This window comes from Rhinichthys klamathensis, unplaced genomic scaffold (assembly GCF_029890125.1).
Source record: "Rhinichthys klamathensis goyatoka isolate OS25496 unplaced genomic scaffold, OSU_Roscu_1.1 h1tg000578l_1, whole genome shotgun sequence".
NCBI classification, from domain to species: Eukaryota; Metazoa; Chordata; class Actinopteri; order Cypriniformes; family Leuciscidae; genus Rhinichthys; species Rhinichthys klamathensis.
In genome coordinates, this window is record NW_026607042.1 from 2,475,001 (window position 1) to 2,488,769 (window position 13,769).

General features: G+C 37.8%; 1 protein-coding gene and 1 long non-coding RNA gene across 2 annotated transcripts in view; both read right to left on the reverse strand.

Moving 5' to 3' along the window:
- The window catches only part of LOC130075419 (uncharacterized), a 2,898-nt gene extending 1,133 nt beyond the window's left edge, over nt 1-1,765 (reverse strand). Inside the window, exons 1-8 of the mRNA XM_056240026.1 lie at nt 1,685-1,765; nt 1,546-1,599; nt 1,379-1,467; nt 1,114-1,170; nt 792-997; nt 562-660; nt 183-337; nt 1-93 (exon numbers count right to left, since the gene is read on the reverse strand). The exon at nt 1-93 is cut by the window's left edge and continues 5 nt beyond it. Of these exons, the coding sequence (XP_056096001.1) occupies nt 1-93; nt 183-337; nt 562-660; nt 792-997; nt 1,114-1,170; nt 1,379-1,467; nt 1,546-1,599; nt 1,685-1,765 (834 nt within the window). The remainder of the gene's footprint in view (nt 94-182; nt 338-561; nt 661-791; nt 998-1,113; nt 1,171-1,378; nt 1,468-1,545; nt 1,600-1,684) is intronic.
- A 48-nt stretch (nt 1,766-1,813) lies between these two features.
- LOC130075408 (uncharacterized) lies at nt 1,814-2,611 on the reverse strand. Its single transcript, XR_008805490.1, has 3 exons — nt 2,365-2,611; nt 2,175-2,250; nt 1,814-1,971 (listed from the first exon to the last, which is right to left on the reverse strand). It is a non-coding gene; the product is annotated as an uncharacterized LOC130075408 (long non-coding RNA).
- Between the last annotated feature and the right edge of the window lie 11,158 nt (nt 2,612-13,769).

Genomic DNA, 13,769 nt, shown 5'->3' on the forward strand with positions numbered 1-13,769 from the left:
TATATTCTCCTTGTTTTGGTCATTTATAGGGCCAGTGTAGCCACAGCTCGTAATTTGCTCACAGTAATTCAACAGGTCTGAAGTCTCCTCGATCTATAAAGAATTTTAGGTTTTCTTGAAACATTCATAAAAGGTGCATAACAATAGAAAACTACATAATCACAAATTATTTTCATATATACCATTTTAATCAGTGGTGAAAATTCCATGTCATTAACATTATCCACCATGATGTTTTCAAGGTTTCCACTTAACAGGTAATTGTAACACCACTCCTGTAGAAATCGTGGAGCTGGACCACCTTGAGCGAGACTTACGGCAAATATTTCCCCAGCAACTATGTAACAAGGAAAGAAAAATTAAATACAACTTCCACAGTCAGCAACTACATTTAAAACTCATGTTCAAAAGGAATTTGCTCTTAATTGGAATTGGAAAAGGAATTTATTTTCTGTTTTTACAGAATTTTCTGTTTTTATAGACTCCTTATGCAAGTCTAATCTAAACAATGTTTGATGAACTATTTTCTTAATGACTTAAATTTCTTTAATGACACTTAACGAAACAGGCCATTGTCAAGGTCATTTAGTGAGTACTTAGGCATTTTTCCTTTACCATTTTCTCCTTCAAAGAGCCGGGTCTCTATGGCACTAATCATTTCTATAGTAAAAAAAAAATAAAGAAGATTAATTCAGCAACATTCCAACAACAAACAATCTATCTGAGCAGAACAAATTAATTAACATTGTAAAGGTTTTGTGGTCAAGGCTATCAGATGCAAAAATCCTCACCTGTCAGGAATTCTTTACGGAGAGCGCCTGTGTCGACTCCAGCCTCTCCCATGAATGTCACCTTTAAAGTGTGGATTGGGGAGCTAAGCTTTTGTCGCTTCCACAGTGACATTCCTCTTTCTAAGAGGTTCATTCTAGACACACAGATACTGAATTCTTTGGAGGTATCAACTTGAGCAGCAAGCCATCGCAGTACATCCTCTTCACTGTCAAATTGTGATTAAAATGGAGAGTTTGAGACAGCATTATGATATACCAGTTATGTTTATTAAAGTACATTATTAAGTAAGAATACTGTTGATACTTTTCTTAAGTAATATACCATGACATTTCTTCTTTTTGTGACTCCATTATATCAGGGCTTAGAAGGCCAACTGGACTAAAGAGAAAATGCATGTACAAGTGAAAATTTAAACCATAATCATTAAACAAACAATTTTTTTTTTTACTTTAGTGTATAAATAACTAATTTGCACAAAATGTCAGCTGCCATGTAAACATAATTTCAAAATGCAATGTTTAGAATCATGCCACATAATGCACCACAAAATTACATTGTTGATTTTGTTCATAGTAATTACCATTACCTATCTAAATCGCCACAAAAACTTGCATGGAGCTCCAATTCCTTCGCAGGAAAACTTTGCTGACAAACAGGACACTTTGCCTCTGGTGACTAAAAAGCAAGTAATGATGTAAAATACACATTATAAGAAGTCAGAATAATGTCAGTCCAAGCAACAAGGTAAATTACCTCTTCTTCAGTAACAGGAGGTAATTCAGGTGAATCAGGAGGTAAATCAGTCAGCTAGAAATAGACAAACCATTTTACATACATTTAACATCACACATTAATCTTAAAGAATAATCATGAAGTTTATTAAAAATCTTACCTCTGGTTCTGAGTCAGAAAGCGCCTCATATTCAGCAGTGTTGCATTCCTTTACATGCAGAGCAAGAATCTGTAGTGGCATAGATTTGAAGCATTTCTTACATTCTGCTTTTGGCATTTGAGAGAACTCCGGGGCATCAGATGGTAGAGGTGACAGGTCAAACTCATCTTGTAATGGAACAATGTACAACATTGTTTTCCCCCCTACAGTTGCACTTCTAATTGTGCTCCCACAGTAGCCTTCAGACTCCGGAGGAACTAGATTTAACCGCCTTCTACCCTGTCCACCTGAATAAATAAATATTATGAAATTGAAATGCCATCCAATTCCATTAAAACTGTATATGATGTAATTGTAAGTTTAAAACAGAAAAACACTGTCAGTGCTAATCTATTGAAATGCACAAAAATAAATGAAATGACATTCACAAAACTATCGGCACTGTGCAATAATGTAAAACTAGTTCCTGTTGTTAGTTTACAGATCATACCAGTTGCTTTGTAAAGAAGCCAGCCTCCAGATGCAGAGTTCATTTTTGGGTATGCATCACTGAACAAGCTAGAGACCTAAAAACCACATTTAACTCAAGATTAGAAAATAATTCTAACAAAGGTTTTTAGTCGTTGATAAAAAAGGAAGGCATAGCTGTTTAATAGAGGAATGGTGTGTATATACATCACCTCTGAATGTTTCAAGTCATCAGGCATGGTAAGATTCCGTTTTCCCAAGCCAGCTTGCAAAAGCTGCACCTCATCAGCTGGTGACGGGACCATGTCTGTATTTTTGTTTAACAGAAAAACTGAAAACACAAAGGGTTTCCATATTTTGTTGCACTTTGCTGGTCTACTACAGCTGGGTAGCCGTCTTTTCGAACCACGCTTAAAAAATCCAGGGAAAGACCTTTGAAAATAAAATTAGTATTGCATTATTTTTGGTTATATTAATGTGTTTATTTGGGAACACAAAGAACCTCAAAATGGCCCCTGACTAGTCAAGTCAAGTCAAGTCATCTTCATTTATATAGCGCTTTTAACAATGAATTGTTTCAAAGCAGCTTTACAGAGATAAACATATAATTTAAGGTAACAGATTTTTTTGGCGTTATAGCGGTAACATTAGGACTACTACCACTGCTCTAATTATAAGTGCTCAAATGTATTGTAAATACATGCTAAATACAATGTGGCTGTTTTGTCCATTGTCGTGATTGCAAAACTGAAACCTGGCCATATCTTGGTCCACTGTATGACTCTGCCCCGACTGCTGCTGACCCTGCCTTGTGCTGGTATTCCCGAGCGACTGGTTAAGGATTTCAATGATGTTTTGAACAGCTGCAGATGATGCAGCATCTGCACCAAGATTTCTGTCTTGCTGTAGAATAAAGACCAGTTTGATATATGCATTGTCTACATTGACAAGTCCTTGAACAGGGTATCCGCGGGTCCTTAAAAAGTCTTAAAAAGTCTTAAATTAGATTTTAAAAATTTATGGCCTTAAAAAGTCTTAAAAAGTCTTATTTTGACTTATGAAAGGTCTTAAATTTTCAATGGCAATTTGAGTTAGACATATCTAAATGTTTTCCAAATTAAAACTATCTAATTAGCGTACTTTTTTATTTATTATTCGTTCTTTGTGGATTTGCTCGTTCACGTGACATTTCGCGTCACATTCGCGCCAGCATTACGTCTGTCTCCTGCACGCGAAACAGCAGGAGAGGAGAAGAAAGCTGGTTAATTTCAGTTCAATTGTAAGTTCATTCTTTATGTGCGTAGTGGTGTGCGATGTGTATTGTCTATTATGATATTGTAATCATTGTTTTACTTTAACGTTAACTATGTACGAGGGCGCACTGCGAGCTGACATCGCATTTGTCTCTCATGCTTGCTTTCACTGCGTGATGTGTCAGTGCAGTTATAGGAATGTTCCCTAATAGACGTATAAAGTTTTTGTATTTTATATATCATATGTTGTTATCATACAATATTACATCAGCAAGAGGGCTGTTTTCCCGTGCACAATAGCAAATATGATATTTATTTTATATAACAGTTAAATTAACATTGTTACATTTTATAAACAATATTGTCAATATTGTTTGTTTTCCCTTTATTTCGCTGACGAGAATTTCAAAATGAAACCGTAGCAGAGTCTCAATGCAAAAGACAGCGATGATTTCTTGACTGAAATCCGCGTTTTGAACGTATCATTTTAACGATTCAATGAACAATCACTTGCAGTTCCTGAATGAATCAGCCGTTTGAACAAATCGTTTGAATGAATGACTCCCTGAGACAGTGACTTGCCGCCACCTACTGGCGGGTTTAGTTTCACATTTAAAAGTACCCTGTAATTAAAATGTTACAATTAGAAATCAGTTCATATTTAAATATTGAATTAAGAATTGAAAGAATTGAATATATCATAGCTTTATTTATGCAATTGTAAATGGAGTATAAATATATTAATGCCAGTTCTGATGCTGCTTCTGTGTCTCCTCTGCACTGCAAAGATGGATTTTGATTTAATGATTTAATTTAACTGGTAACAGTGGTATTGTGTTATTATTCTAATATAATTTAATTTGAATGTTACAATTTGACATAAAAGGTGATTCATACCTCGAAGTAAAAAAAAAAAAAAAAGTCCATATATGGGTGAAAATGCCCCTGGAACTCAATTTAAGGTTGCAAATATTGCCCTTTAATAAAAAAATGTTAATTCCTTTCACTGCTGTGAACTGACCACTGCATAGAATATGAAAAATATGAATATCTTCGTGAGTCAGCTGTCAACAACAGGCCTAAACCAGCCATGGTACCAGTACACAAACACAATCAGTAAAATATCATCTAATTATCATCAACAAAACTTTGAAAATATTGAGAAATTTTTTTTTCAATATTGCGCACCCCTAATGTAAGGTATTAATTTTGATTTCTTCAGGTCTTAAAAAGGTCTTAAAAAGCCTTAAATTTGACTTTAAAAAGTGTGCAGATACCCTGATTGAATATAATAACTGTGCAAAAGAGCAAACAATCAAGCTACAAAACATCATGATATGACATCAGTGCATTGCAAACTTGTGAATGACAATAATAACCCGCAACGAACTGTTGCACACTGCAACATTACATGGATAAAACTTGTATCAATGTTATTGGTTACTTCAGTGACACGAACTTACTACAAGCTGCCTTGAAGAGCAAGCTGAGGAGGAAGATGATGCCGCTCCGTGTCTCTCCTGAGAGCTCATCCTCACAGACTGAGACGAAGGAAGCCGACGGTCTCATATAATATTAAATTATATAATTGTAGGTCAAGTATTATTTACATATATTGTTAGTAATAGAACAAAGCACGAAGTATTGCGTAACTGAATGTCTAACCGTGAGAGCTTTCCAATGTGCGCGCCACTGAGTGACGTCTGTACTTCCGGGTCAGAGAGCGCCTGTCCATCAAAAGCTCACTTAGGGTTGCCAACTTTCTGAAATGGAAATAAGGAACGGGGGGGGGGGGGGGGGGGGGGTTTGGGTATGTGGTAGTGACCTTGACCTGAAATTCATACATTTTATATCATATTATAATGCAACTTATTAGGACAATATATTTAAAGAATAGCAAAGTAGGCTTAATCAATATACAAGACTTAACCACACAGATATATAAAGGCTATCATGATCATTTTGCCAAAAATGTTTAGATTATAATACGTTTTATTTATAACTTAAACAAATACAACATATAACATTCGAAACTCATCGGCTTAGACTGCATTTGAAGAAAAATAAACACAACAGTGTTCTAGCCTTGTGCGAACTTATTCAATAGAATTAGACTTCTAGAATGTTCTTTCCGGTGCAATTTAAAAAAAAAAAAAATGTTTTTAGTAGTTTTTCTTATCATAGCCTACAAATGTCTTCGGAAACACATTTTACTCGATTTACTGAAGCCTGTAAAATGCATTTGCAGCTGCACAGCTTGCACATTGAGCGTCTGGGGCTCGCTCAGGCTGCGCTGCGGCAACTGCACATCCAATGGCGCGGGCGCCTCTGACTTGCAACCAATGAGCCAACTATACGTCATTACACGTCAGAGCCCGTCAACGTGGCGCCAAGTCCCCGAATTTGCCATTATAGCAGCGGGTCTTCGTTCATTCATCATAGTCTGTCTGACATATATATTAGAAGTTATGCGTCTGTCATGGATTTGCACTGAATTGATTCTCAAAAATACGGAACAAAGTGCGTTCCGTATCAGTTCAATACGGAACAAGCCTTTTATGTGTCAAATACGGAACGATTCCGTATTATACGGAACGGTTGGCAACCCTAAGCTCACTATCCAATCAGAGTAGATCACTGTTAAGCCCACCCCCACGAGAGATTTGTCTCAAAACATCAAACGAAAAGCTCCGAAGCGTAAGCGAAATCTGTGGCAGCAAACGAAAAACTGAGAAGCGTGAACTAAATCTGTAGCTATGTATTCAGACTCCACGATTTGCGAAAACGAATCTTTGAAAACCAATAACAAAAAATGAAGCATATTTGAAGAGCCTGTTAAATTCGTGCGACTGAGTTAATTTTTTTTTATTTTAATTGTGTTTTTCTTCTTTTGTAATGGAATATTTTGATAGTTTCTGAAAAAGTTACGTTCAGTTTTATAAAGTTACGTTCATTATTATTGACACAAATGTCATTCCATACTTGTAAGGCTGTTTAACCAAAATTGAATTGGAAACCTGCATGTTAGTATATTGATTTATTTATTTTTCTGTTATGTTTCAGTGATCTGAAACATCTTGTTTAAATGACAGTTACTGTACTTTGAAATGTGGAATAAAAATGCCAATTGTAAATTTGTCTGGTTTGAGCAATCATTATTCTTGATAAACTGCATGCTATAAATAAAAAAATAAATTATATATATAGCCAGAATAAGCGGCGGCAGAGCGCTCGAAAATAGCGTTTGCCTCCGGCGGGCCGCGGAAGGATGGCCTTCAATATAAAGGCGGCGGAACGGAGGCGGTAGGAAGGCGGCTGCCGCCGGCGGTGCGCCGTCCAACGTGTTTGCGATGTCGCCATTCTGACGCTTCTACTGCCACCGGAGAACCGACGGTGGTCCGCCGACTCATTGCTATCTGGGAACTAGTAGCTACAATGTAAAGTATATACAACCATGAGACGCTTATTATGTGTCTTACCTTAAAAATCGTTCTCATAATCAAATCGTGTTCTTCTAATTCTTCTGAGGTTAATCCAAGGTGCACAGACCAAACACTTCCAAACTCGACGAAAAGCAGAGCAGGACTGAAGACGCTGATGCTTTGTTTAGAGGTGATGAGGGCGTTGGGTTCCTTCATGTGGATCATTTGAATTTGAACAGCTCGCGCGCGTGTGGGTGTGGTCACATTAGAGTCAATGAGCTCGGGCTGAAGAAACTGTACATGTCCTAGCTTTCATACGGATTACTTAAACAGAGAATATTTGTTTTTGGCATGATTTACATCATTTAAAAATGGAGACTTAAAGCTTTGTAAAGACATAACTCTCACGTGTGGGTGCAAGTATTTGCTGAGTTAAAGATCATTTTCTGTCACGTTTCAGAATGAACTTCACATTGAGAGAGACGACAGAACACGCATCATGTTTATTTTCTTTATTTTACGAAAAACACAACATTTTGTTTTTATTATTAGTGTACACAAATAAAAGTAGACATTTAACAGTTTTGAATGATGTATAACACTTGCCTGTATCACACAAATCAAAAGCGTTATTTGAGTCTCCTTTCCACTGATAAGAAAAAAAGTGAGCTGGTATCGCCGGCGAGACCGCCGACCCCAGGAGGTTAAAGACATGGATGAGCGAGTTTGGTTGGGAGGAACTTGACTGGCCCGCACGGAGTCCTGACCTCAGCCTGATAGAACAGCTTTGGGTTGAATTAGAGTAGAGAGTGGAGATAGGCCTTCTCGTCCAATGTCCCATTCCAAAAATTCTCATAAACTCACTCCTAAACCTTGTGGAAAGTCTTCCCAGAGGAGTTGAAGCTGTTATAGCTGCAAAGGGCGGGCCAACTCCATATTAAACCCTACGGATTAAGAATAGGATGTCATTAAAGTTCATGTGCATGTAAAGGCACACATCCCAAAACTTTTGGCAATATAGTGCATCATTAGGTAACATGGCATTAACTTTCATTATTACATGGCTTGGTAGAATTCCAATGTAGAATTTTTTCTTGATAACAGACGCTGCTAAGTATAACACACCGTTGCCATGAAAAACAGAGCGTTGCTGAAAAGAGCGTCTGAAAAATGGACGCAGTTCAGAGACGGAACGGACTATTTTCTTTAGCGGAAGCAGTACAATTGTTTTAAAATCAATAAATCAATAAACTCCTTTTTAAATCAATATTTTGAGTCAAATTATTGATTTATATGATAGAGGCTGACATTTTTTCGGGAATCCCGCGGGATGGGAAACAAAATCACTATGTATCACGGGATTGGGATGGGAAAGGAAAAAATGTCAGCGGGAGTGGGCGGGACCGGGAATCGTAATAAAACTATGATACCCAACTTTATACACAAATATACAGTTTCTATAAAAAAACTCTATATTTAAATTTTGAACTAAATTCTATTTGCCCCGTCTCTTTATGCTGTCCTGTTTGCTTTGGTGTGGCTGGTATAGTGAATGACGTGCTCCACAGTGAGCGGCGCTTGAGCAGCGCGTCAGCGTAACTACATCGTCAATGCAGCTGCAGACGCGCGAGAGTGTTCACACTGGAAGCGTTTGTACAGTGTCACAGCAGCGGCTCCAAAGCTACATAAGCGAGCAATTCTTTACAAAGAAGTTTTAGAAGTTGGTAATTTATAAAATTGATAGTCTTGAAAGTTTGTTAAGGGGAGGTGTACAACATTCGCATATAAATGTCAAACAAAACAACCCAGAAAACAGCTCCAATTTATTCGTTTCAGTCATACTTTCGATATGTTTACAAGACTACAAAACACACACACACAAAAACGCACACTTTGGTTTAATTTGGGTTGTAGCTGTCTGTGTTACATAAACTAAAAGAAAGTTTATATATAATATTTTCTGGCTAGTTTACTTTAGTTTTTTTATATATATATAATACATCATAAAAAAAAAATAAAAAAAAAAAAAAAAAAATATATATATATATATATATATAATAAATATAATACACCATTATATTTATTTTAAATATAATATATATTTATATAATATATATTCACCCAAACTGAATAATTAAGTTTAAACAGCCTAATCTTCTATAGGCCTAACTATTTTTTAGTCTTCATTTTCTTTTTTTGCCTTCTCAAGTTCTTGTTAAAACTCACTAGACATGCTTATTCTGTGCATTTTGGGCACTTTTTGTGTGAAATTTTGTCTATCAGAGAGGAGCTTCAGTGTTGCTGGAAGATTAATTGAGGAAAGGCGCACCAGCCTCAGTCCGGAATGTGTGGACACACTCTTGTTCTTACATAGCAACAGTGAGACCCATTCTTAAAGGAAACTCAATCTCAAGAAGGAAATCTTAGTTCAAGAAGGAAATTTGGTTTTTGTTTAAATTTTGTTCTTTCAGTTCAATAAAGTAACAAACTGTGCTATGCTCATATCTGAACTGTAGTTTTTTTTACTGCAACTGACAGATTCCGGTAAAAAAAACATGGGAGTGGGAGGGAATAGGAGTCATTCTTCTGGGATTGGGACGGGACAGGATTTTTTTTGTGGGAGTGGAACGGGAGAGGTTTGAAAATCCACTCCCGTGTCACCCTAAGCGGGATAATGTATAGCGAGGCGGTTGTTATAGCGAATACCACCCCTTGAGGCTGATTAAGATCCCTCCGCTTCGCGTTGTGTTCCTAGTCAGCCTGTCGGGGTGGTATTCGCTACAACAACCGCCTTGCTATACATTATCCTTTACCTATTATGATGATGACTCTCAGCTTTATAATTATTTTAGCCCTGACGAAACATACCAATTCACAAAATAAACTAAATGCAGGGTTGATATAAAAAAAATCAGAGGACTAGTAATTTTCTACTAATTGATTGTGGGGGGAAAAACTGAGGTTTTAATTATTGGACCAAAATCCTCAGGATGTAATAACCTGTAATAACCTAAAAAACAAAATCCCAGATTTTTTCACAAAAAATACGATTTATGATTTAAATCTTAAAAATTTTTCCCCTACTTTAAATCCATCTGCAGATAACAAAGAAATTGTTCAAAACAAGTTTTAACTTTTTTTTTTTTATATTCCCTTCTGGGATTTGTATCTGGATTTCCCCCTTGGAGTTAAAGTGCAATCATATACAACCAGTGCTCGAAGTGGGGCGGTACTCACCGGTACGCAGTACCAGCACTTCTACATTTTACTCTTAAGCGTACCTGCACTTTTTCTTGCATACCGCTACTTCTCGCATGTAGCCGGTACTCTATACCACTGACAGAAAAAGCGTGACGACCGTTTAACCCCTTATTTACACTGCACACATCTGCGGCGCGTTACGGATGCGAAACGGCTACCGGAGCTGATCGCGGCCACCGCAAGCGTGAGCAGCGCGTATTTTTTCCGTTAATCAATGAGTGCATTCACACCGCGAGGAAGAGCGTCGCGTGAGCAGCAGTGAAACTGGGGTTCGGCGCCGAGTCTATTTTTGTTGTGCTCACGCTCATTTAAAGTGAAAGCACACTTTTGATGGAGCAAATAAATATGATTTCACACAAAAAGTGCCCAAAATGCACAGAATTTGCATGTCTAGTGTGTTTCCCAAATCAAACCCGAGTGTACTTTTTTTTTAATGTTTGCTGTCTTGTACACATATCGAAGTATGACTGAAAAGACAATATCAGAGCTGTTTTCTTGGTTGTTTTTGTTGTTTACCATTTACATGCAATTGTTGTATACTTCTCATCTTAACAAACTTCAAGAATCAAGTTTATTAATGACCAACTTCTAAAAAAAAGAGAAAGTTTCTTTGTAAAGTAATGTCAATTTTATTTATATAGCACCATTAATCCCAACCGAGGTTGTACAATGTGTCACCGGGTGACTAAGCCGGAACTAAAATTCGGTGCATAGTCCCCCGGAGCACTTCCGGTGTAACATCAGGCCGGTTCCGGTTTGCCGTCATGGCCGATCTAACGGGAAAACGCGGAGAAATTGTTTACAGCTGAATGAAATGAGAGTTGATTACGGTGGCGAGCGAGAGTGTGTGTTTGCAGAGGATATAAATGGAGCAGTTGAAGGAAGAGGAGACAAGGAAAAAGTGAGAAAGAAAAGCGGCGAAGTACGGGGAGTGGAGGGACTGGCCAGGGGTGGGCGGACGGGCGAGGGAGAGGATTGTCCCCGTGAGTGTGAGGACCGACATTTGTGAGGAGTCGAGTACCCAATTTCAGCTTGCTGTACACACATTGTGAAGATCGTCTTTTATGAAGAGTTAAGTACCCAATTTCAGCTTGCTGTGCAAACATTGTGATTGAGTTGATGAAGGCATTATGAAGATCGCCCTTTACGAAGAGTTAAGTACCCAATTCCAGCTTTCTGTACTAACATTGTGATTGAGTTCATGGAGGCCGTGTGACCGATTAGAAGATCTGTCCATGTTCGCTGTTCTATTCTCATGAGGTTGAAGCTGGTGATGGGTATGTGGTAGTGACCTTGACCTGAAATTCATACATTTTATATCATATTATAATGCAACTTATTAGGACAATATATTTAAAGAATAGCAAAGTAGGCTTAATCAATATACAAGACTTAACCACACAGATATATAAAGGCTATCATGATCATTTTGCCAAAAATGTTTAGATTATAATACGTTTTATTTATAACTTAAACAAATACAACATATAACATTCGAAACTCATCGGCTTAGACTGCATTTGAAGAAAAATAAACACAACAGTGTTCTAGCCTTGTGCGAACTTATTCAATAGAATTAGACTTCTAGAATGTTCTTTCCGGTGCAATTTAAAAAAAAAAAAAATGTTTTTAGTAGTTTTTCTTATCATAGCCTACAAATGTCTTCGGAAACACATTTTACTCGATTTACTGAAGCCTGTAAAATGCATTTGCAGCTGCACAGCTTGCACATTGAGCGTCTGGGGCTCGCTCAGGCTGCGCTGCGGCAACTGCACATCCAATGGCGCGGGCGCCTCTGACTTGCAACCAATGAGCCAACTATACGTCATTACACGTCAGAGCCCGTCAACGTGGCGCCAAGTCCCCGAATTTGCCATTATAGCAGCGGGTCTTCGTTCATTCATCATAGTCTGTCTGACATATATATTAGAAGTTATGCGTCTGTCATGGATTTGCACTGAATTGATTCTCAAAAATACGGAACAAAGTGCGTTCCGTATCAGTTCAATACGGAACAAGCCTTTTATGTGTCAAATACGGAACGATTCCGTATTATACGGAACGGTTGGCAACCCTAAGCTCACTATCCAATCAGAGTAGATCACTGTTAAGCCCACCCCCACGAGAGATTTGTCTCAAAACATCAAACGAAAAGCTCCGAAGCGTAAGCGAAATCTGTGGCAGCAAACGAAAAACTGAGAAGCGTGAACTAAATCTGTAGCTATGTATTCAGACTCCACGATTTGCGAAAACGAATCTTTGAAAACCAATAACAAAAAATGAAGCATATTTGAAGAGCCTGTTAAATTCGTGCGACTGAGTTAATTTTTTTTTATTTTAATTGTGTTTTTCTTCTTTTGTAATGGAATATTTTGATAGTTTCTGAAAAAGTTACGTTCAGTTTTATAAAGTTACGTTCATTATTATTGACACAAATGTCATTCCATACTTGTAAGGCTGTTTAACCAAAATTGAATTGGAAACCTGCATGTTAGTATATTGATTTATTTATTTTTCTGTTATGTTTCAGTGATCTGAAACATCTTGTTTAAATGACAGTTACTGTACTTTGAAATGTGGAATAAAAATGCCAATTGTAAATTTGTCTGGTTTGAGCAATCATTATTCTTGATAAACTGCATGCTATAAATAAAAAAATAAATTATATATATAGCCAGAATAAGCGGCGGCAGAGCGCTCGAAAATAGCGTTTGCCTCCGGCGGGCCGCGGAAGGATGGCCTTCAATATAAAGGCGGCGGAACGGAGGCGGTAGGAAGGCGGCTGCCGCCGGCGGTGCGCCGTCCAACGTGTTTGCGATGTCGCCATTCTGACGCTTCTACTGCCACCGGAGAACCGACGGTGGTCCGCCGACTCATTGCTATCTGGGAACTAGTAGCTACAATGTAAAGTATATACAACCATGAGACGCTTATTATGTGTCTTACCTTAAAAATCGTTCTCATAATCAAATCGTGTTCTTCTAATTCTTCTGAGGTTAATCCAAGGTGCACAGACCAAACACTTCCAAACTCGACGAAAAGCAGAGCAGGACTGAAGACGCTGATGCTTTGTTTAGAGGTGATGAGGGCGTTGGGTTCCTTCATGTGGATCATTTGAATTTGAACAGCTCGCGCGCGTGTGGGTGTGGTCACATTAGAGTCAATGAGCTCGGGCTGAAGAAACTGTACATGTCCTAGCTTTCATACGGATTACTTAAACAGAGAATATTTGTTTTTGGCATGATTTACATCATTTAAAAATGGAGACTTAAAGCTTTGTAAAGACATAACTCTCACGTGTGGGTGCAAGTATTTGCTGAGTTAAAGATCATTTTCTGTCACGTTTCAGAATGAACTTCACATTGAGAGAGACGACAGAACACGCATCATGTTTATTTTCTTTATTTTACGAAAAACACAACATTTTGTTTTTATTATTAGTGTACACAAATAAAAGTAGACATTTAACAGTTTTGAATGATGTATAACACTTGCCTGTATCACACAAATCAAAAGCGTTATTTGAGTCTCCTTTCCACTGATAAGAAAAAAAGTGAGCTGGTATCGCCGGCGAGACCGCCGACCCCAGGAGGTTAAAGACATGGATGAGCGAGTTTGGTTGGGAGGAACTTGACTGGCCCGCACGGAGTCCTGACCTCAGCCTGATAGAACAGCTTTGGG